Genomic DNA, 25,564 nt, shown 5'->3' with positions numbered 1-25,564 from the left:
GGTGGTCTAAGAGTTAAGACTGTGCACACCCAATGGATGTACTTATCAATATATCCATTTCCAACTCTATGGGTTTGATCTCTAGGTCCCACATGCTGCAACCAAGGCCTAGTACAAACCACCCTCCAAAAACCAACCTATATAATCTATGATATAGCTAGTGTTCTATAAATGAAAAACAAAATGCAATAGTTATAATATGGTTATATATAACTACATAGTTATCTACTATATATATATATGTGTGTGTATAAATACAGCTGCAACTATACATCCAAAAGTTTTAAATGCTTATTAAGTATCTGTATTGAATGCTGAGGACTAAAGACCATCAAGTTCAATTTGGAATGGAGAATTATTAATACCCTTAAGTTGGAATGGCTTCCCTGGTGGCTCAGATGGTAAAGAATCTGCCTGCAATGCAGGAGACCTGGGTTTGGTCCCTGGTTGGGAGATCCCCTGGAGAAGGAAATGGCTATCCACTCTAGTATTCTTGTCTGGAGAATTCCATGGACAGAGGAGCCTGGTGGGCTCCAGTCCATGGGGTTGGAAAGAGTTGGATACAACTGGGCAACTAACACACATACTTAAGTTGGGATGTGTGTTATCTTTTCTTCAGGTAAGCTTAAAAAGAGCTCCGAGAGGATAGTTAACTAGTCTGATTTAAGCAATTGCAAGAAACTGGGCCAGCTTTTATACCTTTATAGAACTTACTGGCTGGATTTTATTTTTAGAGGTATTAGAAGACCCTCCTACTCCTACACTTAGATAAGTGATGTGACTATAAAGTAATACACAAGCTAATTTAGAAACAATTTTTTGAGTGCTTGTTTTAAGTTCAGAATTCGTATGTCAATTTTATGTTCCTTGAAGTATAAATATGAAAAAGTTTGCTATCTTTAAAAATAATTTACCATCATACACATTTCCTTAAGAATAATGACCAAACTATAAGTTTAATGTTACATATAAGTACCTTTGACTCAAAGCGACAGATAACACATTAGGGCTTCTTGGATGAGATTTTTCTGTCTGTTCTATGACTCCTTTTCCTGCTCTGTTGGGTGAGGCTGTCCGACTTCCAGTATCACTATATGGTGACGTTGTGGCACAAGGAGGTTCTTTAGGTACGTGGGGAGGAGATGGAAATGCAATCAGTATTTTAATGTCTTCCATACCATCTTTTGTCACTGTTTTCAATTCATCACTGGTGGCTGTGGTAGTGACGGTGGCTATGGGAGGTTCTTGCATTTGAGTGGGCTGGAATACTGTATTTGTGCTTGCACTCTGAGGACTTGTAGAACTGTTTTCCAGTGGTGACAACTGATCGAAGGAACGTAACTGGAAGTCATCATCCATTGGGATATAAGGAGCTAACATCTCCAAGTCTAAATCAGTGTCCTTTAAAATAAGATACATGAGTTTTTACAATGGCCATACCTTATGAAGCAAAAACAAGTTAAACCCACAGCCACTTGAGAATAAAAATTAATAAATTTTAATAGAAAATATATATAATAATATATATAATAAACAAGTTTATATACCTGAGTGGAAAATGGATTCTTTGCTTCTGTATCTTCAGCAAAAAGTTTCTCTACCAATTCCAACTTGAATTCATTGACCATATCACTATCCACATCAAAACAATATTCACTGGGACTGTTAGGCTGTAAAAAGAATTAATATATTTTACTTTTCTCTGAGGAAGCTTGCATAAATGTTTTGCTAGTTGTTAGAATTTGCAAACCTGATCTCAGAGAATACACAACAGAACTCTTCTCTTCTATCAAATTATCTAACTAGTGAGAAATTAAATTTTTGAACTTACACTTATAATTTTGTCAGTATAATCATTTCTAACTGTACATAACATCATTTATAAAATTAAAAGATGTGTTTATCTGCTTATTCTAAAGAATAAAACTCACCTAATAGTTCAACTCCCAAGGGTACCTAGCTGGCCAATAACTAGATGATACACTCACTGGAATCTAGCTGTGTACTGAGGCCACGTTGCTATAGTGATCTACCTAAAAATCGCACAGCAAATCTGGGGACTGGAGTAGGGACAGGGCTGCAGACTGAAGTTCTTTACTTGTATTCCCCTTAATGAATGTAGTACTAGTTTAGTTTTCAGCAAGAATTCTAACCAAAAAACAATAGCTGTATATTCTAAGCATAAACTTTTGCCTTCCTCATCTTAACATTTTTGTTAGATTTATTTTGGTTGGATCAGAAACAAAATGATTCCAACATTTTTGTGCTAGACAAAACTGAGCCCCCAGAGAACAGACACATTCTCTGAAAGGCTATGACATGTCAGACCTCCTACTTTTAGCTTGCCAGTTTGAATGAATAAATATTTAATGTAAAATAATGTATCATTTGTAAAGGCTTACTTGAGCCTCATTTATCAACTCATAATACTCAAATATGAGTTACTAGTCCCCATCCATGAGCATGTTTTTAGACATAAGAAGCTCTGAAATCAAGTATGTCTAGATTGGGATATAGAGCCCTATTTGATACCTTCAGTCTTGGCCCAGCTAGCCCTTAAAGATTGTTTTTATTCTGTATATGAGAAAACTAATATCAAGACAGAACTTAAATTTAATATTAAGTTTTTACCCTGGGTAAGACTTGGTATTTTCATATAATACTTACACAGAATGTCAATACAGTGATGGAAATTGTACTAAACTGGGCAAAGCCCTTTGCTACTAGATAATTCTCCAACTCAAAGGGTAATATGAATGGGCTTGGAGCAATCATAAGCACACAGTATTGTCCTCTGTGGATGTCTAAATTCAAGACTTTTATTGTCCTGCTGATACATTAAATACACAGAGGAGCAATGTATGTTTTACCTTTTGCCTTATGTTAAGGCATCTCCTTCCCACATTCCTGTTTTTGAGCCTGAAACATGAGACTGAGGTCAAAGGTAGGCATAGCTTTTGCAGTAATTTTAAAAGTGCTAAAAGTCACATAAACAAAACTATGACACGTGGTTCAAATTTACAAATACATCCCCAAACATTAAAATCTATAAGTTATTCTTTTCTAATTATATTATGACACCTACCTCAGGTGAACTTTGTCTGGTGCTTCCATCAGAAGGACTAGCTGGCTGATCTTGAATCTGGGGCATGGTAAAAGAAAGTTCCAGTGACTCTGGATTTGGTTCTAACTTTAATGCAACTTCTTGGTTGAGTGCAGGGTCAGCACTACTTCTAAGTGGCTTTGGAGTTTCAGAGGCAGGTAATGGAGACATTGCCAAATTTATATTCTGCAGTTTCTCATTAGATGAGGGGAGCATTACATCGTTATACAATGGAACTTCCTCAAGTTGTTGGTCATCAGTCTCTGTGTCTGTAGGGGAAAAATCAATTTAAAGATTACCTAGATTTTAACATATACAGAAATTTATGTCCCCTCTTACAAAAGGTTTGTCTAGTTGACTGTTACAAAAATGTTACCAAATTTTACTTAATCTAAAAGTCTGCAGATACTATGGTATAACTGTAAGTCTGAGTTATCCTACCAATCCACTACTGACAACTTCTGTAATCTATATAGCATAAAAACCCCTGCATTCCAACCTTCTCATACCTTTTATTCATTAAAGTTTAACCTAGTTTGAAATTAGTTTTCTTTTTCAATATGTGATATTATGGTACAACTCCTTATTTATTCTTTAGCTCAACTTATGGCTGCTGCATATAGCTGCCCACTTGTGCAGAAAACATGGCAGCAGGGTGCAGAAAGAGAGCAGCTGAGAGCAGTCAGAAGCAGGAAGGAGAGACGCCCTAAAGACACTGAAGCACCATCTCCAAATCACAGGGCCCTAGGCCACAATGTCCAAATGATTATCAACAACAAATGGTAAAGTTTAGGCAATTAACAAAATAACTAAAGACCCACCATTGCTGCCAAAATCTAAAGATATGATTGTGTCTCCAGCAGCTGGGGCCAGCAAAGTTAAAGCATCAGGCTCCTTCTTAAGTTTATCAAAGAGACTGCTTGTATCTTCTGATTCAACTTTGGTGAATAGCTGAGTCATTTTCATGTCTGAAGATTCAACTGGTTTGAGAACACATTCTGTTTGTTGAAGGGAGAAAATCAAGTCGTGCTGAATAATACCACTGTTAAAAAAGAGAGATTAGTAATTCTTAAATGACCACTTGACACAATGTTGGAGGAGAAGGACTCTGAAATGTCTTTCAAAAAAATTCAAAATTCTGCTTTATGGAATGATGCCTTAAAACATCTCTCATGCCTACCTGGTCATGTTCAGGGTTTAAAATCCCAATATGAAATAAAGACCTATTAAAATTCACAATACAAGATAATTCAAAAATTTGATTAATTTCAATTAAGAAACTTCAGCTATCCCTTTGAGAAGATTGGTGGTGACAAAGAAATATAATAGTCAAGTACATGTAGGACAATAAACAGATCTTTTGTGCCCACATGGAATGAAATTAACACAGAACTCTTGGACACTAATATATGAAGCATGATCTAAGGATGGTCCTAGAATATTAAGATATAAATGACAAAGGTCCTTTCGCAGAGGGGCACTGTTTTTTCCTTGGTTGTAAGAAAATGATCTGTGATACCACCTACAGGATAGAGTTGAAGAGGGATGATGAACAACAGCTCCATCTTCATGTTTCGCTTAATTTTGTTGTTGTTTAGTTGCCAAGTCATGTCCGACCCTTTTGCAACCCAATGGACTGTAGTCCAACAGGTTCCTCTACCCATGGGATTTCCCAGAAAAGAATCCTGGAGTGGATTGCCATTTCCTTTTCGAGGGGATGTTCCTGACCCAGGGATCAAACTAGGGTCTCCTGCATCCGCAAGCAGATTCTTTACCACTGAACCACTGCTGCTTTAATCAACAACCTTTAAGTGTTTACTAAATGAACTGAGGATTCAAACTTCAAAATATCTAACCCTTGCTTTAGGCAGTGTAAAACCCAATGTGAAAGTAGTGTGCAAACAATTAAAATACAAAGTGGTAATTGCTAAAATGGAGGAGGTTTGTGTCACAGAGGTCAACAAGCTGAAATTTGATAGCCACAATATTCACAAGCTAGTCCACTAAGAGTTCATGAATACACAAGAGTCATGTGTCCCATCATACAGCCTTTTATAGTAATCTCACAAATAATTTCACTTAATCCTCATTTTAACCTTTTGAGAGGTAAGTTTTATCATCTCTCCTAAATGGATGAAATTCAGAGAAATGAGATTTCCCCAAGTCATGGAATTAATGAGGGACAAAGCTATGACACAAACCTAACTATTCCAGGGCCAGAATTCTTTTTATAAAAATAATATAGTTGCCTTGAGATAATTTATGATGATAGCTGTATGACTAGAACAAACTAATCCATCAGAGATGTGGTATTTTTTTCAAGGTCTTTTTTTAAATGGGAGTAGAAAGGATGGGGATGACTAGCTACTGATGGTAATTAGTGGAATCAGTGAAAGATAGCTGGCTTAGAAACTCAGAATACTGAAAACGGTAATTGGGTAGAAACGTGAAAATAAAATTCAGTTATCATTTATAATCTTTTCTATAAAAGAAAAGAGCATTCAAAGACTTACTGCTTGCTGCCCCCAAATATTTATTTTCCAAGCTTACCTCACAACATAATTGACACATACAATGCACTGGGGCTGAGAGTTCTTAGTGTTATATATGACAGTTGCTTGAGTTTCTATCCAGACATATCCACCTCTTTTGGCAAGCATTCTGTACTGCCCTGTTGTGACTTGTCCTTTAGTAAACACTAGGAGTGAAAAGGAAAAAAGTGTCATGTAGAGAAAATAACTTTAAATTTTCAGTTGAATGAATAAATGCAGAATGTTGATCACTGTTTTAGAAAAAGAGAAATGTTTAATCAGTTGTAACTGTTTAAATTAAGAAACAGTGAAAACACCCCAGGATAGCTGAAAAAGTACCTATTCCATTCTTCTAATCCCCCAAATACACTCCTTTCTTGCCAACCTTCACTTTAAATAAGATGAAAGCCAGGAATGAAGGACAGCAGTGACTAAAACTCCTTTAACAACTTACATGTTGAACATATCAGAAATATTAAAGAATGAATAACTAATTCTACTGAGAACATTCAAGAAAGTGGCACTGCTACCAGTTCCTTAAATTCCTGCTATAGTTTCCAGAGAAGCAAAGATGCTTCAAATAGTTGTGCTAGCATATTTGAATTTCAATTGGTATCATGCTAAAGTCTTCTGGCAATGTAGGCAATCTTAATTATTGATTTGGAAGAAGTACTAGATAAACATGATGATGTTATCATTGAGTATTGAGACCCTGATGCAGACTGAGGCCCATTCTATAGTTCAAGGCTAATCATGCTAACTCAGTGACATTCAGGCATCCCCAATCACATTGGGAAGTCATATTTAGGGACAGATTAAACAGGCCAGGGAGAAATTCCAAAGTTTTACTTATCACACAGTCTTCAAATAACATTCATATGAGTAAAACTGAGAATTACATCTATGTCAAGGCTACTTATTTCTACTAACTGTGCATGATGTTGATCATATTCACATTCATTAATCCATTGAACAGTTATTTTCTGAGTGCCTTCTTTGTGTTAACTGTTCTTAATACTTAGCCATGAGTTCTGAAAATGATGCTATAATAGTCTATATTTTTTTGTCTTTGTAAAATGCCAGGGTAGTTTCATATATTATCAAATGATTCTGCTTTAACTGGTATTAGTTATAACAAATATGAAACAAAGATTTAATGATCTAGATTACTTAAGAAGAGGTTTATTCAAATGTTTGGTCTAGGAATATTGGGTTAATTTTAACCAAAAAGTCAGATATACAACCAAACAGTAGAAATTGCAACAGTTAAATAATTAGAATGTCTATACTTACTATCATGATGAGTTTTGGTCAGATGGTCAGAGTCCAAGGCATGATAATATTCATAAATTGAGCGGCCCAAAAGTTCTTCTGGCTCATATCCCATCAATTCTGTAATTCTGTTAAGTAAAAAATATAAGTAAGAATAAAACTGACATAAACTAACTAATGAATAAAATTTTGCTTCTTCAGAGTATCTGATATGCATTAATCTTATGGATAATTGAATTTTCAAAAATAAAGAGCATTCTTCTTTGTTTGAATAAACTTATACCTCACCTTTAGTAACTCTACAGATACTAAATGCAGCACCATGCATTCCTTTAAGCTCCAAGGGTTCACCCTACTGCTTAACCCTTATATCTCCTTCACCTCAACTTGTTACCTACTTTTATCATATTTTATTGTACATACTTTTGGTAATAAGGCAATAAATTAATATAATAGTTATGAAGGACTGCTAAATTAAATGATAAAAGCTGATAAAAGCTTCAAAGGCAGTTAATGATATTTAATTTAAAATATAGACTAAACCCATAACATTATTTTTACCATAAAACCAGATTCTTTTTGTGTGTATACGTATAAAATCAGATTCTTTATGTGACAGTTCTCCTAGGCAAGGCTTCACACCTTGGGGGATCAATATCTATGATGAAATTTTAATATGGGAACTAAATAAATTCTTATTATGTTGGTTTGGGAAGATGCTCTTGTACTTACTTTTTGAAATTACAAAAAATTATAGAAATTCATCTTAGATGAAACAGTGATATCAAACTGAAAATGAACTAGAAAGTAATTCAGTTACCCATTCTGTTCCTTAGCAGTTCAGTCTGGACACAGACTATATTTTATGCATCTCTCTAACCATAGTCTGAAATGGAACCTATTTCATGAGAAATAGTATCATGCTAACAGAAGTAGTCTCTCCTCTTCTGGGAGCAAAAGATGAGTTAAGTTCTTTGATTTCTCAGGCTTTAGAATTCAAAGGACTTTCTAACTGAGGTTCAAGTAAAAGTTATGTAATATACTGTATACAAAAGTATAAAAAACCAACTAACTCTAGAAAACACACAGGGGAGGTATCTTTATCCTAAGAAATGTATAAAAGTAATACTGTTTGTTGTCACACCTTAAGGAAAGATCTGCCATAGTTTATTCCAAAATAAATAAATAGATAAATAGCTTATTTGTAAAAAAAAAAAAAAAAAAAAACAAAACACCTCAACCTTGGACTGCAAGGAGATCCAACCAGTCCATCCTAAAGGAGATCAGACCTGAATATTCATCAGAAGGACTGATGCTGAAGCCGAAACTTCAATACTTTGGTCACCTGATGCGAAGAACTGACTCATTTGAAAAGACCCTGATACTGGGAAAGATTGAGGGTAGGAGGAGAAGGGGACGACAGAGGATGAGATAGCTGGATGGCATCACCAACCCAATGGACATGAGTTTGAGTAAACTCCAAAAGTTGGCAATGGACAGGGAGGCCTGGTGTGCTGCAGTCCATGGGGTCGCAAGGAGTCGGACACGACTGAGCAACTGAACTGAAAGCAAACTAAGCCAAAATCCAAAATTGTTTATTAAGGGCTATCTCTAAACACATCAACACTAGGTGGCAGCATTACAAGGAAAGCTTAAAAAAAAAAAAAAATCACAACAGTCCTAATTATGCTTTAATAGTGAAGTCGCTCAGTTGTGTCCGACTCTTTGGGATCCCATGAACTGTAGCCTACCAGGCTCCTCTGTCCATGGGATTTTCCAGGCAAGAGTACTGGAGTGGGTTGCCATTTCCTTCTCCAGGGGATCTTCCTGACCCAGGGGTTGAACCCAGGTCTCCCACATTGCAGGCAGATGCTTTACCATCTGAGCCACCAATATAATTTTAATTGGTCTTATATGGGTTATATATTTTTAAAAATTCTCATGGAATTAAAATTTTTTCATTATTTAAACCTTAATATTTTCTCATATGTGCCTGGCATTGTTCTAGATATGAAAATGCAAAGGCAAAAAAAACTCAACCTATGGTGAATTTTCTGGTGCACTTAACCATACTACTTAAGAAATTATGTGGCAGGTGCAGTGATAGTAATACTGCAGGAATCAGAGGAACCACCCCTGTCCATGATAAGGAATCATGGGGATGAGGGACAGCTTCTTATAGGAGACTTATGAGTTGGTATAGAAGACAGTCAAAGAGAGAATAAATTATTTGGGGAAGAAAGTATACTAAAAGCAAAGACAGAGATAAGAAAATGCTTGACATTGTACAGGCAGGCTAGTGGGGAGGTGAGGCTGCAGAAGTAGGCAGGAAAATCAGATTAATGAGAGCTTTTGGCTTCCCTAGTGGCTCAGACGGTAAAGCGTCTGTCTGCAACGCAGGAGACCCAGGTTCAATCCCTAGGTTGGGAAGATTCCCTGGAGAAGGAAATGGCAGCCCACTCCAGTATTCTTGCCTGGAAAATCCCATGATCGCAGAGCCTGGTAGGCTACTGTCCATGGGGTCGCAAAGAGTCAGACACGACTGAGCGACTTCACTTTCATTTTTGTATATCATGTTGAGGAGCTCTTTGATTTAATCAGATGTCAATCAGTGCTCAATCTGAGTTGAGGTACCTCTATCACTAAGGGACAAAGGATGTCAAAATATAACAACATGGTTTCCTAGAAGGTCAATTTTATTCATATTTGAGGGAGAAAGGTAAAGTTAATTTAACGTTAGCTTTTTGTACCCAAAGGGGGAGGAGTGATCAGGAAAATTTAACCAAAAAGTGTTTTTAATGGACTATAAACCTATAATCTAAACCAACTATGCAGTACACAATTCATTTGTTCTAAGTATTATGGGGCAGGAACTATTTAATATTAAGCTTCATTTCTACCTCAATACGTTATTGTGCCACAAACATAGTAGCTACTCAAATGTCTGAATGATTACAAATGGAAATTAGTACAATAAATAATGGTTATTTGTGGGATATTTTGGATGTAAGAAGTCTGATATGTTAGAATTCCTCAATAATGAGCAAAATTTTTTCCACGTTGGTTCTTAATGGGTATAGCTGTGAGAAGTTCTAGAAAGCAAATTTTTCCAAAATTTTTTCCATGTTGGTTCTTAATGGGTATAGCTGTGAGAAGTTCTAAAAAGAGTAACCAGAAAACATCTATCTCCTGGTCAGACTCAAAATCTTACTTGGTTGGTCTCTAAGCAGGCTGCTTTTAGCTCTCTATCACGACCATTTTGCTAACTTTCTGATATAACCAGAAGGGCAATGTCACTCCCTTTCATTATCATTCTAACTCCATCACTTTCCTTTCTTCCCAACCCACCCCTATACTTTATATATTGAGTTCAAAAACATAAAAATAGTTTCTAAAGAAGGATGGGCATATCTGTTCTATCATGCACTGATATAAATACTGGCACCAAACACCATAAAATATCTCTTAGCATTTCTGTCTTCATTTTTCTTAAAGTTAACCCCAGTGGTGAAGCAGTCACTATGTGCACTAGGCACTCAACGAACTCTTATAATCTTTACCACAGCCTTCTGAAGCATGACCCTATTTGGAGAAGGAAATGGCAACCCACTCCAGTACTCTTGCCTGGAAAATCCCATGGACAGAGGAGGCTGGTGGGCTACAGTCCATGGGGTTGCAAAGAGTCAGACATGACTGAGCGACTTCCCTTTCTTTTCTTTCTTTCTTATTTAACAGATAAGGAAGATGAGATTTAAAACAGCTAAGTTCTAACACCCAGGCTGCACTATAGGTACCAGGACTACAAGCCAGGATTGAATCAAGAATGATGTGATTCCAAAGCCAGTGCTTTGTCATATTTTCCCGCCCAGTAGGATAGGGCTGAAAATCAATTTTCTTGTATAATGTTCAATTTTAAGATAATACAAATACATGTATTATACTGTGACAAACTGATGCTCAAAGAAAAGTAGAAATGTGTCTAAGATCATCTGGATATAGGCAGCAAAGTCAGCATTTAGTAGTCTAGTTACAAAACCTATGCCTTCAGCCACTATGTTACAGTTTTACAGTAAAAAATGGGACAAGCAAGCAAATAATTACAAAACAGAAAAAAGGCTATGACAGACCACATATAAGGAACAGTAGTTTTTTTAAGTTTGTGTTTGGAGTTAAGAAAACTATCACTGTACTAAGACAACAAAATAGCATGTGGAGTTCTCTGGAAGTAGGATATTAAGGGCCACATCAGAAGGGTCTTCCCATCCTCCTGATTAATTTGGGGAAATCAGGAACGTCCGTGGTAGTCCAATGGTAAAGAATTCACCATCCAAAGCAGGGGACACGGGTTTGATCCCTGGTCACATCCCACATGCCACAGCCTGTGGCCTACATACCACAACTAGAGAAGGCCGTGCACCACAACAAAGGCCTAGCACAGTCAAAAATAAAAGTCTCCTCAAAAAAAAAAAAATTGGGGGGAGAAGTCAGCAGGGGCCAGATCATAAATATCTTTCCTTGCCATGCTAAGAAGTTTAGATTTATTAAAGAGGTCTATTTTTCTTTCAGCTTTTCAAAACGCATGTCTTCTTTTGATAAATAAAAATCTCCTACCCTTCTAATATTTTTTATAAACAAAAGTTCGTGTATGAAGATGAAAGGAAGCAATGAGGCATTTTCACAAGATGTGATCTGATTTTCACATTAGGAAGTTCACTTCTTGGAAACCTGGATGAATTAAAAGGGCACAAATCTGTTGGCAGAGATGCAGTTAGGAGACTTAATGGCAACAGTTCAAGCCAAAGGTAATAATGAGCTGAAGAACTCAATGGCAGGAAAGCAAGAGTGGAAGGAGGGAATGGAGGAGACATACATAGTAAATCTATTAAGATTTTGAAACAGAATGTAGATCAGTGAGCAAAAGAAAAGTTAAGGATGACTTTCCAATTTTTGCTGGAGTTATATGTCTACACTGGTATATTAATCATGACAGGTATTGTAAGAGGAAAAACTGTTTCTGAAGTTGTTTTGGGATAGGAGTGGTTCAATCAGGTATGGAAATATTTAGTTTATAATACAGAAGAATATGTATCTAGATAAAAATATCAAATTGGCAATTAAACAGAAATAGTTATGGATAGAAATCTACAAAACAGTGCCATCAGCAAGGATAAAGCTGCTCAGGAAAAATATGTAGGATGAGGAGATGACCAAAGGCTTTCCTTTCTAGTCCACAACCAGAAGTAATCCTTCCTCAAATTATGTATTGTATGTCTCTGAAATATATATATTTTTTTTCTTTAAATAAATTAGAATACCTAAAGGAAAAAAACCTCATCTTAATAATCACCGGATAGCACCTGCTAGAGTAAGTATGCATGGTACACAGTAAATGTTCAATAAATGTGGTTGAATTAATCTGTCAAGTTAATTTTACGAAATTCTAGGATGTATGATTGTATTCAACTTAAGTGGAAGGAAGCCTGCACACCACAACTAGAGAACTAGATTTATTAAAGAGGTCTATTTTTCTTCCAGCTTTCAGTCTTCACTATAGTCAACAGTTAAAACAATTTTGTGGACTAATTAAAAATTTCAAGTTATATTTTCACTTACCTTTCATCACAATAAGAAAATTTCATATCCAGACTGTGACGACTGAGAAAAGTCTTGCTGTCTAAAGGAATTTCAATATTTGATGGATGAGGAATGGGTTCACAAATCAGCACCAAGCATGTCATCGGTGGTTTCTTATACCCACACTGAGATTGGTTACTGTTGGTATCGTATACATGAATATGGCCTGTGCAGTGAAGTACCTGAGTATGAAGAAAAACAAAGCAGTTTTATAAAAAAAACTTATGCTAGTAAAAAACAAAACGCAGAGACAGTTGAGTCTGACATGGCAAGTAAGCTTTGATAAAATTTCCTATCATTAGTAGATCACTATATTTTTGAAAATCAGTGTTTTTCTCTACACTACCACCCATGACCTACTCTTCAGGTACCTTAAGATTAGTCTTTGGAAAAATTTCCCTTCATACAAATCTGAGCTTGTTTTTCATTTATCTGGCCACTATACCTGTTTGATGGTTATTTCTTGCTCTGATGATGATGTTTCAAAACTGAGCAAAGAAATGATACAACAATAAATAAAATATTAATGTGTATCAAGATTCAAACACTGGGTAGTTGGCAAAGCCAAATGTGCACATAACTTAAGTTCATGCCTCTTAACTGATGAATTACTAAACTTTTTTGGATATCAAATCTATAAACACAAAGGAACAATAAGTTTTCCCTCACAGTTCTAATGCTGTCTTAATACTAGTAATGTCAAGATGCATTAATTTATCTAGAAATCAGCTGCATTCACAGATCATTTTTATACTTACTTTCCATGTTGCAGATTTTATGTTCATAGTTCTCCCCCGGCTAGTTAGGGTACACTTCATTCTGAGAAAAAAGCTCCGCTGTGTATTTTGCTCTTTACCCTTTTTCACAAGGCCTAATGAAAACATGAAATAAAATTTAAAAACATAATTAAATACACAAATTTGTTACAGCAGAAGTAGCACAGTGCCCAGTACCTAGGTGCTATTCAATGGAAAATCTCAATATGAGAACAATGCGTCACACCTGCTTTGCTCACTCCAATACCTCCAAGGGATTTAATGCACTTGTAGTAAGTAACGGGTTCACAATAGCAGTGATTCCCTGAGATGGCGAGATGAGAATAACACTTAATCATTGCACATTCAAGCCAGTAGAGTTGGTCAGATTACAAAGAAATATAAACATGGTATGAATTTGCTCCCTAACTGTGTTATCAGTGCATAAAGCACACCCCCGCCCCCAAAAAAAGAACTTAAGCAAACTCCTCCGAACTTTTACTAGATGTGTTAGCTCAATTTATAACATTCTGTATATTTATAGAACTTTTAAAATATAAAATTTCTTTTTAATACCAAATAACATTTTTATATATCTGATTTTTCTAAAATCTTCCTGTAAAGCAAGGAGGAAATTATCTCTACTTTGTTACTAGGGGGAAAAAAACATATTGAATGATTTTTCAAAGCAAAGTTAGAATTAAACAACCTGAAGTGTATTTACTCCCATTCTAAGCCTCAATAACTAATAAAATGAGATTACACTCAACTAACAAAGAGCAACTTGATTTCCTCTCTTCATTGATCAGTCTGATTCAAGCCAAGTACTTCATTCAAATATTTATTATTCAGGATCTGGACTGGATATCTCAGGCAATATAAAGATGAACAAGACACAATGCCTGTCTTGAAGAAGTTAAAAATTGAGTAGATATAGTGAGGTCAGTGACAATAACACAATGTAAAGTAAATGCTCAAGACTTACAAGAACACTTGATAAAAGTACAAAGAGAGATCAAGAGATAACTTTAAGTCAAGGGGAAATCAAAAAGTCCTTCTCAGAAAAAGAGACATTAGAATTTCAGTAAGTAGAGTAACAACATTTGGGCAGAAGGAAGAGTGAAAAATATAGAGGTGAGAAAAAACATCACACATTTGGGGAACAGTGTGCATAATTCAGTTTGACTCTAATATAAAGTACATACAGAAGAGTAATCAAAATTAGAAGGGATGGTTAGGGCTATAACTAGAGAGGGCCATGGGTGTCACAATTACATCAGTCTTAAATATACAAATGCAGCTTCCCCAAAATTTTGAGTTGGGAAGCAAAATAGCAACCTAAGGAACATTAATATAGCAGCAATATATGTGTGTTAGAATATAATGATGGTAACGGGGGGCTGAGCAGCAGGCAGTAGAAGTGAAAAAAAGGGTGACAAAAGACAAATAAAGAGGTAGAATCTATAAAAACTTGGAAGATTAATGGAAATAAGGGAAAAGAGAACTTAAAAAAAGATCTGGAGATTTTAAGGCTAGTATATTGAAAGAGTCAAGTCAAAAAGAATACATTTAAATTTAGGCTTGCATAGCTAGAAATACTGGACTCTGGAGAAAGAAGAGTTCTAGTTCATACTCAGAATTATGGAACATAGGCAAGTTGGGACAGTCTTGGTGCTGATACAAGTGATTCAGGTTTACTTAAATAGGACTGAATTTGCCCTCCCTAGAAGCAACTGAAAGTGAATGTTAAAAAGATGCGACAAGAATGATAATGGCCTTGGTGATGGAATAGGAGTGTGTGTATGGGGTGGGTTGGGGCGGGGGGAGAGGGGCAGGGAAAGGGTCCTTGTGGTAGCAGCAGAGATCCACATGTAAAGTCTCTAAGGTATTTTCAGTCCTTCATAATCTAAACTTGAATTAGACTGCCCGATGGAAACCTAAAGCGTTTCAACTGGGACATGAAGATAAATTTAACACTAAGGTAAGTGAAAACTACTAGCATTTTCTTAATAAAAAATTTTTTAAACAACTAAGTTTTCAGCTCTATAAAAATAAATACTTTACAATAATTTAATGAACTCTAAATTCTATTTAGAATTTAAATGAAATAGGACTATGCTGTATAAGCATACCATAGGCTCTTAGTGTATCATTAAAATGTACTGTACTGTAGCAGCCCTACTTTGCTAAAAGTGAAAATCTGCATCTTTGTTTCCCAACAAAATATCAGAAATTCACTAACCACCATTAGGAATTATTTTTTTAAGTTCATAATTAAATCACAAATCTATTACAATAAGAGTAGTACATGTGCTTTAACAAAAGCATTTGGTTAAAAACATACATCTAAGCTCTAATAAGTAGACTAGATCTGATTTAGAATAATGCATTAACATCATCACCAAACCAAAATAAGACTTCCAAATATCTATGCATTTATAGTCTAGACCAAGGGAAGCAATAAGCTGCCAATACAACGTCAAAGTAGAAACACTAGAAGTTATATATTAAACTCATCAACAATCCACTTAAGTCTTTGCTCAGAGTATATTTACTCCTCCTTTACACAAAATTCTAAAAAGTATGCAGTTGCTTTTCCAAGTTCACAGTAAATACACAACATGAAATTAAAAGAAGAGGGCTCCAAGGTAAGAAATGGCAGTAGGAATGTATTGAGAGTTGGTGAACATGGAAAGAGCTCTAAAGTACTAAGGAGTATGGACTTGAACCACTCTACCTTAGTTTAATCCTCACTGTGGTAACCAAATAATCTTTGGCAAGTTACTCAGTAACTCTGTAACTCAGTTTCCTTCGTAGAATAGAAATTTTAACTTCATAGGGTTTTTAAAGGAGTAAAAGCACACACAAAAAAATGCAGAAAACAGTGTCCTGGCACAGATAATCTCTAAATAAAAGTTAACTTTGAGTAGAAATGAGATGAGGTTAAAATGAAAACCATAAAAAAAGACTGACAATAATCAATGAGGTTTAATGTAGAAACAAACAAACATACTTAAATGGGAGACCTACAAAGAACAACTGCAGAGCACAGTGACAAATTTTCAGTGTGGTAACTTTGAGTCGTGAAAGAAAGATCAAATTATGATCCATATACTCTGCTTAAGGCACAGTTATGAAAAGACTTTATTTGCTAAGATTTGTAATGCACAAAGTACTTTTTTCCCAAGTCTTGGAACATTTGATTATTTTTAACAATTCATTCCTAAAAGTTAAAGGTCCTAGTAGGTCTTTTTTAAAGAGATGGGAATACCAGATCATCTTACCTGTCTCCTGAGAAACCTGTATGCAGATCAAGAAGCAAGTTAGAACCTTACATGGAAGAACTGACTGGTTCAAAATTGGGAAAGGAATACCTCAAGGCTGTATATTGTCACCCTATTTATTTAACTTATATGCAGAGTACATCATGTGAAATGCCAGGCTTGATGAATCACAAACTGGAATCAAGACTGCTGGGAGAAATACCAACAATCTCAGATACGTAGATGATACCACTCTAATGGCAGAAAGTGAAGAAGAACTAAAGAGAGTCTTGATGAGGGTGAAAGAGGAAAACGAAAAGGCTGGCTTAAAAACTCAACATTCTAAAAATTAAGATCATGGCATCCAGACCCATCACTTCATGGCAAATAGAAGGGGAAAAGGTGGAAACAGTGACTGATTTTCTCTTCTTGGGCTGCAAAATCACTGTGGACAATAACTGCAGGCGTGAAATTAGAAGATGCCTGTTTCTTGGAAGGAAAGCTATGACAAACTTACACAGCATATTAAAAAGCAAAGACATCACTTTGTCGACCAAAGTCCATATAGTCAAAGCTATGGTTTTTCCAGTAGTCATGTAAAGATGTGAGAGTTGGACCGTAAAGAAGACTGAGTGTCGAAGAATTGATGCTTTTGAACTGTCGTGCTGGAGAAGATTCTTGAGAGTCTCTTGGACAGCAAGGAGGTCAAGCCAGTCAATCCTAAAGGAAATCAACCCTGAATATTCACTGGAAGAACTAATGCTGAAGCTCCAATACTTTGGCCACCCGATGCGAAGAGCATACTCATTGGAAAAGACTGTGATGTTGGAAAGGATAGAAGGCAGGAGGAGAAGGGGACAACAGAGAACAAGATGGTTGGATGGCATCACTGACTCAATGGACACAAGTTGGAGCAAACTCAGGGAGATAGTGAGAGACAATCTGGAGTGCTGCAATCCATAGGGTCACAAAGAGTTGGACACGACTTAGCAACGCAACAACAACAACAAAAAACGCAAGGGCATCCGTAATATAATACTTCATAACTGAACTATATAGTCTTCAATTATTATGAACAATCTAAGGGGTCAAATTAGCAGTTATGTTTTCAAATTTGGTGAACTTTTTCTTGGGCATTCAGAAGCTTGAACCCAAACTGGCACCTTAACTTTAATATTAAACTATGTAAAATCCTATTATTTGTATGACTGACTTCCTTGCCTTAATGTTACTTGGTCCTGATTTTTATTTATTTTTCCATTTTATTTTATCAAGTCTTATATCTCTATAATTATTTACAGAATTAGATGGGCTTTTTTCAAAACGTAGGTATTTTTATGAAATTCCTAAAAAATAGAATAACAGATATAACAAAGAACAGTAACATTTTATTAAGCATGAAATGAAGTTTTGCCTTAGGTTAGTACAATAGCAAAATTTTAAGATTAGTGATAGTATCCAATCAAGTAAAATCACCTGTCATAATAAATCAAACAAAAAACTTTTCTTCTCACCATTTCTGTGTGTAAGCATTTCTCTCATTTCCTCATGGTCACATGGATGAGTAAAATCAAACACACTGTGTCCAGTTAGTTCAAACTGTAAAAATAAAAACATTTAAAAAGTTAGATCTATAACAAAATCATAAACACATACAGAACAGCTCTTAATATGTGGGCATTTTACCTGAGTTAATCCCATGTATTTGTTCACATTATCAGAAATGTAAATCATGTCACCATCATCTGTGAGAACCATAACAAAACCATCCAAGGCTTTCAAATAAAAGCAATTCATCTGTGCCTTCATTTCATCTTCAATATCCAAATCACCTAAAAAAGGCACAAGAAGAAAAAATGGTTAAAATTTTATACTTAAATGATAGGAACAGAGACTAAATTTAGATGTGCCAGCTGCTTTTCATGATTATTTAAAGTAATGAAGCAAGGCAAACCACTGAAAAGAGAAGGGTCATGTCATTAAAAGTAAGATAAATATAGGTAGGTAGGTAAGTATGGCAAGAGTAAAAGAGGGGGAGGGAGGCCAATATCTTAACATTCCTGACTGAAGCTTTAAAAGCAGGTAAAAAAAAGGATATCATGTTATGTTAAAGAAGTGAGAGTATGACCACCTTCTAAAAGTAATTTCCAATTACTTTTGATTTCTAATTTTTAGACCTATCATGTCCTTGTAAAACAACTCACCAGCATCCAGAAGTTTCCTCACACGCAAATAGCTGATGGTGAGCCTCATAACAGAAGCCTTATCAAGATGCGAGCTTACATTATGGGGGAGTGGCAACTGATGAGCAAGCTCATAAAAAACTTCAGACTCTTTACTTCGACGAGATCTGGCTGCATCTCTAGACTTCTCTTTTCGACGTTCAGAACTTATCCTATTTAACCAAAAAGGAGCAGGAGAGGAAAAAAAGACAAATTTAAACGTCAGTTTGCCTTTGCTTGAATAAAATTCATTTTACATTTTTCTGTTTACCACGAAAAGATTAGAAGATGCCACATAACTATATAAAGATTTATCCTACTACATAAATGTATTTTTACAAGACAGCTATACAATTTTTTGGATTACTGTAGACAAAAGGAACTCTCACATGAAGTCCAAAATAAAGCTCTTCATCTCTCCAAACCAAGTGTTTCCTCCCTGGCACATCAAATTGGAGAGGATGTTTTTGATTTGGCCAATACCTTACAAGTAGCCTGTATATCTAAAGCTGTACTTTCACAGCCATTCACAAGTAGTCTTAGAGCTTTCTTACTTTCTCCCCTACCACACGAGCAATACAGACTATAAGCTATAGGAATTTACATTAGCATCTATAATCAGCTACTGTTTTCAGGTTGCTTACTCCCTTAGCAGTCCCTTATCTTTACTGATACAAAAGGTACCATCCCTTAGCAGTCCCTTATCTTTACTGATACAAAAGGTACCAAATAAATGCAGGGGTATGGGAAAAAAAAAAGATGTGGCACAATACTAAAAATTTAAGAGAACAGGCCAAGAAAGATTACTGGTGAAGATGCATGCATGTGTGCTCAGTCGTGTCCGACCCTTTGTGACCCCATGGACTGTAGCCCATCAGGCTCCTCTGACCATGGGATTTTTCCAGGCAAGAATATTGGAGTGAGTTGCCATTTCCTTCTCCACGGGATCTTCCTGATCCAGGAATCAAACTTGAGTCTCCTGCATTGGCAGGTGGATTCTTTACCACTGAGCCACCTGGGAAACCCAAGAAAATTACTGAGGATGTCAATATAATTATGTATCTTTAGGCAACTCTTACAAGAATAAAACCAGTTAGAAAGATTTTCTTAAGTCATCCAAGCAGAACCATCTTTCTTTGCGTCACTGTAGCATTATCTATTCCTCCTGACCCAGCTGAAGGTAGACAAGGCTAACCTGTTTCTGGCCTTAGCTGCTTCTTTAGTAGCTATTGTTTATTAATACCTACTACATGTCAAATATTATCCTGTACTACTTCTCTCAAAACAATCTGTAAATAGATTAAATATTATCCCTATTTTATATATTAGGAATCTGGGATTCATTAGGTTAAAAATAGCCATGCTGTAGCAGACAGGATTTGAATGTAGGTGTTTTCTTATTTACGTCTCTGCTCTTCCACAAGGCTTTATCTTCTTAATGCTGAATGTGGCTTCTACCTCAAATAGCTGCTCTCCTATGACCCTCAACCTAATCCAATTAAGTCAATTATTTATTAAATGTTGAAAATAACCATTATCATTTACTAAGCACTGAGCAGTATGTTAAGGATCTTCCCAGCATTATTTCAGTTAATCTTCCTTATATTCTACGAACTAAGTATATAATTGCTTCCAGGTAAATCTCTTCACCCTCCAGCCATCTGCAAAGCTACAAAGATTCAATCACAGAAGTAACATTCCCCAAAACAAGCAAGGTCCTCCTTCTCAGAGTATGCTCCTGTTAAGCTGTATAATAAAAAGTGAAATTCTAGCATCTGCCTTGTGACAACAGTGGTGATAGAGCTTTAGCACTTGCTCAAGTTTGTGTGCTCATCTGACTTTTATACTTTCATAAGGCATGTGAATATTTGCTATTATTAGTAAGTGAACTTTGATGCAAAAAGTTCAATTCAAGCATCTAGATCAATTTAACTTGAGTATCTAGAGATTGAAGGTGAGCTATTAAAAATATTACTACTTCTAACTTGGTATTTGTGAATCAGGATTATCTCAATGCTGTAGAATTTAAAAAAAAAAAAAACACAAAAATATATTACATGCTAAGGCTAACATGAAAATCTGACAATGTCCTCAGTCTAAAACTTCATTTTTTTATTTGCATTCATTGTTCTCATTGACTTTAAGTAGATGTTTTAAATGTACAATAATAAAAGTTTAACATCTCAGACACTGCTTCCCTCACTTCTTTTCACTTATGGATTGGCAAGTAAGAGGCAGAAATGGCAGTGGGAAACAGATTCCTATCTGGTTCAAGTAAAATCAACAACAACAAAAAAAGAGTGATAATCAATGATCTTATGATAAACATGGATATTGGTTCAAATGCCATATTTAGTCCAGGTAATCAGAATTTTACCAGAAACTTCCATCAGATTTACTAAGCCCTCTTTCATTTAATTACTCAACCAAATCTAAGCTACCAACAAATTACTACCCAACTGAAATACTTGGTGAAAAACAAATCCTTATATTACATATTATATGCTTTTAAAGGGCATCTGATCAAGCTAACCATCATGATGCATTATCTCCATACTTTTAGAAATATTTGTATTGTTCAGAACTTTGAAAATAACGATTGTCCAAGATATGGCAACTAAGTTTATAAGACAAATCCATTACAAATGACAGTTTGGAAAAAACATTTAAAGGACAACGTATAAGCTAGTGAAGACTGTGAGAACAGGAATTTGAGCATTAGCCAAGTTTTTAGGAAAAAAAAAAAAAAAGCCTTATCAAAAAAGTAATATGATACCTCAAGAGTTGACAAACCTAAGTTAGATGAAGAAGGTGATGAAAATCAGTATATCTTCTATTCATAATCAATCTAGACATAAAGCAATCAGGAGACCTGTAATAAAGATTTAATGAAGAAATTTATCTGGTGTTTTTCACATGTGACTATAGGAGCTCTTAAAACATTTCTCAGGTTAAAACTAAAACTTCCAAAACTCTTAATAAAGTTTCAGCATCTGAACTGCCCAGTTTCTTGTCTACTCACAGGCAGGCTCTTTTTATCAGGTCATACCCCATAGAATTATAGTACTTCTGGTAGAACATGGAGTCTAGGTTCCACAAAGGAGAATCCTGTACTATTTACTTACTTATTCTTAGATGGCACAATAAAACTTTTGTAGACCAGAACAGGCAGATTTTTAGCATGCAAATAAGGGCACCGTTTTTCTCTAAATTATCAATTCCATCTATGTTGTTTTTATTAAGTACAGATCAAGTAAAGTTCTGCCATTAATATGTCTGCATAAGGTGCCATTCATAATCTGATAGTCAGGCTAGAAATCAGTCAAGAGTACAGTAAAAATTCGGTCTTTTGAATAGTTTGCTTACCCATTTCCATGACCATTTTAGAATCAATGTTTGAGTAAACCAGCAATATAGCTCAATCTTTGTGATACCCTAGTTTTCACATACTTATTATTTCATTATTATTTAACATACAGTACTGGACAAAAAGCTAACAGTTATACCTTCATATGATTTTGTATAGGAAATACATTTATAGCTACAGTCTTATTGTTTCTTGTGTACAGAGTTCATGAATAAGCAGTAGCCATTTTACAGAGAATGACAATTATTCTTCAGATTAGTAAGAATAAAAAATAATTGCATATGTTAATTCATCTGTATTGTCTACTAATTGCACAAGAAAGGCCTGTTGGCATTCCTAATTGTAAATGACTTTAAGAACTGAAGTTAGATCATAATCATTCAAAATGTTAACAGATGATCAGACATTTCTAATAAAGTTAATGTATAAATTTCTTAAAAATCAGCTCTATTATTTGCTGCTTTAAATATTCTTTCTGACCTTGAAGGTACAAGTTGTTGTTTTGCACTTCTTGTGTAAGTATTTATATAAGATAGACATTCTGAAGTGAAATTCCATGATCTAAAGGATGTGGCATTTAAATTATCCTTTCCAAAACAGTCTGTTTCCATTTTTTTGTCTCCGCCAAACCACGAATGTGTGCATTTATTTGCCCATGTTTTCTGGGCATATTATTTCTGGGCATAATATATCAATATTATGGATCTTTTTTATCATTCTAATTTTTGCCAAGCTGTTAGGTAAAAATTGTGTATCTCACTGTTTTCACTGCCCGGTACTTCTTGATGTCTCCTCAGGTCAGAGGAAATACCAAGGAAATTTTCATTCTTTAGTTGGCATTTTGGCCTGCAGCTTTGAGTCTAAACATCTATACATGGTACATACTACGTACACATTGGTATTCTAAATGTGTTTCAACTATTAACTTATTTAACTTATTTAAACCTATATGCAGGTCAGGAAGCAACAGTTAGAACAGGACATGGAACAACAGACTGGTTCCAAATAGGAAAAGGAGTACATCAAGGCTGTATATTGTCACCCTGCTTATTTAACTTCTATGCAGAGTACATCATGAGAAACACTGGGCTGGAAAAAGCACAAGCTGGAATCAAGATTGCTGGGAGAAATATCAATAACCTCAGATATGCAGATGGTACCACCCTTATGGCAGAAAGTGAAGAGGAACTAAAAAGCCTCTTGATGAAAGTAAAAGAGGAGAATGAAAAAGTTGGCTTAAAGCTCAACATTCAGAAAACGAAGATCATGGCATCTGGTCCCATCACTTCATGGCAAATAGATGGGGAAACAGTGGAAACAGTGTCAGACTTTATTTTGGGGCGCTCCAAAATCAATGCAGATGGTGATTGCAGCCATGAAATTAAAAGACACTTACTCCTTGGAAGGAAAGTTATGACCAACCTAGATAGCATATTCAAAAGCAGAGACATTACTTTGCCAACAAAGGTCCGTCTAGTCAAGGCTATGGTTTTTCCAGTGGTCATGTATGGATGTGAGCATTGGACTGTGAAGAAAGCTGAGCGCCGAAGAATTGATGGTTTTGAACTGTGTTGTTGGAGAAGACTCTTGAGAGTCCCTTGGACTGCAAGGAGATCCAACCAGTTCATTCTGAAGGAGATCAGCCCTGGGATTTCTTGGAAAGGAATGATGCTAAAGCTGAAACTCCAGTACTTTGGCCACCTCATGCGAAGAGTTGACTCATTGGACAAGACTCTGATGCTGGGAGGGATTGGGGGCAGGAGGAAAAGGGGACGACAGAGGATGAGATGGCTGGATGGCATCACCGACTCAATGGACGTGAGTTTGAGTGAACTCCAGGAGTTGGTGATGGACAGGGAGGCCTGGCGTGCTGCAATTCATGAGATCGCAAAGAGTTGGACACGACTGAGCAATTGAACTGAATTGAACTTATTTAAATTATTATATCATCACTGTATTACAGATAATGGAACGTGAACAGTTTACCCAAGTTTACGTAGTTAATAAATGGTAAGCCTGTATTCAAATAAGCAGTCTGACTCTAGAAACCATGGTATTAAATAACACTAGACTATGCTGCCTCTCAGAAACTTATTTTAATTACCAAGATAAGTACTTATAAGTCCAGGCCATTATTATAAAGTTCAAAATTGGTTTCCTTCACATCTCCAAAGACATAAAGGGGAGGTACAGGGATTGGCTTTGGAATTTAGAACCTGATCCTCAAGTATTCAGAGGAACTCTTTTCTGGAATCTGCTTGTAAATCCAAACTTCTAATCGAAAGGCAAGGCCTCTTTCTGCCCCATCAACTACCTCTTAAAGCAAAGCAACTTTTAATTGGTACTGCCAACCACTAAGGGGAGAGAATCATTAATCCAATCTACCTCATATACTCTCACTAGACTTTATTTTTAATTTGTACAAAGGAGTATCTCTGTACTTAATTTGAATATCTTAGCTCATTATTGTTGGTGTTTTATTTGCATAACATTCAGCTCCCCAAAGTAAAACCAATCTGCATACATACTTCAGGAGATCTGGCCAGGCATAAGCCAATTTCCAAGATACCTTATTTACACAAAGTGCCATGAGAGAAAAGATGTAGCGAATCCCCCCCACCAAACACTTACTGAGCACTTACTATGTGCTAGGCACTGTGTACTGCTTTCACATACATACAATGCTTTCATTATATGTATTTAATTATAATATTTTAGAGAACCAAAACACTAGATGGGAAGTGACCTTCCTGAACCTCAGAATAAACTTCATTCAAGAACTATTAATTCAACAAATATGTATTGAATATTTATCAAGTACTATGCACTGTGTAGGAACTTGGAATATAGTGATAAGCAGAACAGAACTCATGGAACATAGCCAGCCTCACCCTTAGTCTACTAAAGTACTTAATGTAATATTTGCAAACGCCAGTCAAGAAGCATTGTAATTACCTGGGAAAGTCAACATTTCAAACTTCTGGGCTCTATCTTTGTAAATCTGATTTAGTAGATCTGAAGTAGAGCCCCCAAATCTGGTTTTTTTTTAAACTCCCAAAATGTGCATTATACACAGTGAAATTTAGGAATCACTGACTGAACTAATCATCACTGTCACATTCATTTAATGTTGCCCTCAAATTACTACCTCAATGATACTTTCAAAATAAGAGCTCTGATATTATGTCCTTAAAATCCCATCAAATGTACACTTCACAAAGTCTAATTATTCAGGTGAAACCTTCCTTTAACTAGTTTCCTGCCCATCTCTTCATCCTCATCATTTCCCACATTTCTTCAGCCACAGTGTAGTTACTCAAAAGCATAATAGCTTATTCATTTCTGGCTCACTACCCTACTCTCTCTGCTGAGGTATCCTTCTCAATATGTAACTTGGTAAATTTATGTGAGAAACTC

General features: G+C 35.7%; 1 protein-coding gene and 1 long non-coding RNA gene across 7 annotated transcripts in view; one reads left to right on the top strand and one right to left on the bottom strand.

The window, feature by feature from the left end:
• LOC129621635 (uncharacterized) overlaps positions 1 to 25,564 on the top strand; it is a 154,731-nt gene that overhangs the window by 3,118 nt on the left and 126,049 nt on the right. The gene's annotated exons all lie outside the window — the stretch shown is intronic.
• Positions 1 to 25,564, bottom strand: part of HIF1A (hypoxia inducible factor 1 subunit alpha) — a 47,009-nt gene that overhangs the window by 4,359 nt on the left and 17,086 nt on the right. For 3 of the 6 annotated variants that reach the window (XM_055538266.1, XM_055538267.1, XM_055538262.1), the window contains exons 2-12: positions 18,763 to 18,953; positions 18,245 to 18,390; positions 18,073 to 18,157; positions 13,299 to 13,411; positions 12,520 to 12,722; positions 6,928 to 7,034; positions 5,654 to 5,801; positions 3,925 to 4,145; positions 3,086 to 3,372; positions 1,548 to 1,670; positions 977 to 1,401 (exon numbers count right to left, since the gene is read on the bottom strand). In XM_055538266.1, the coding sequence (XP_055394241.1) occupies positions 977 to 1,401; positions 1,548 to 1,670; positions 3,086 to 3,372; positions 3,925 to 4,145; positions 5,654 to 5,801; positions 6,928 to 7,034; positions 12,520 to 12,722; positions 13,299 to 13,411; positions 18,073 to 18,157; positions 18,245 to 18,390; positions 18,763 to 18,811 (1,907 nt within the window). In that variant the 5' untranslated portion in view covers positions 18,812 to 18,953. Of the gene's footprint in view, positions 1 to 976; positions 1,402 to 1,547; positions 1,671 to 3,085; positions 3,373 to 3,924; positions 4,146 to 5,653; positions 5,802 to 6,927; positions 7,035 to 12,519; positions 12,723 to 13,298; positions 13,412 to 18,072; positions 18,158 to 18,244; positions 18,391 to 18,762; positions 18,954 to 21,556; positions 21,653 to 25,564 lie in introns of all 6 variants that reach the window. The other 3 variants (XM_055538265.1, XM_055538263.1, XM_055538264.1) reach the window with 2 other exon arrangements.

This window comes from Bubalus kerabau, chromosome 10 (assembly GCF_029407905.1).
Source record: "Bubalus kerabau isolate K-KA32 ecotype Philippines breed swamp buffalo chromosome 10, PCC_UOA_SB_1v2, whole genome shotgun sequence".
Lineage (NCBI taxonomy): Eukaryota > Metazoa > Chordata > Mammalia > Artiodactyla > Bovidae > Bubalus > Bubalus kerabau.
This window is presented reverse-complemented; position numbering and strand designations above follow the sequence as displayed.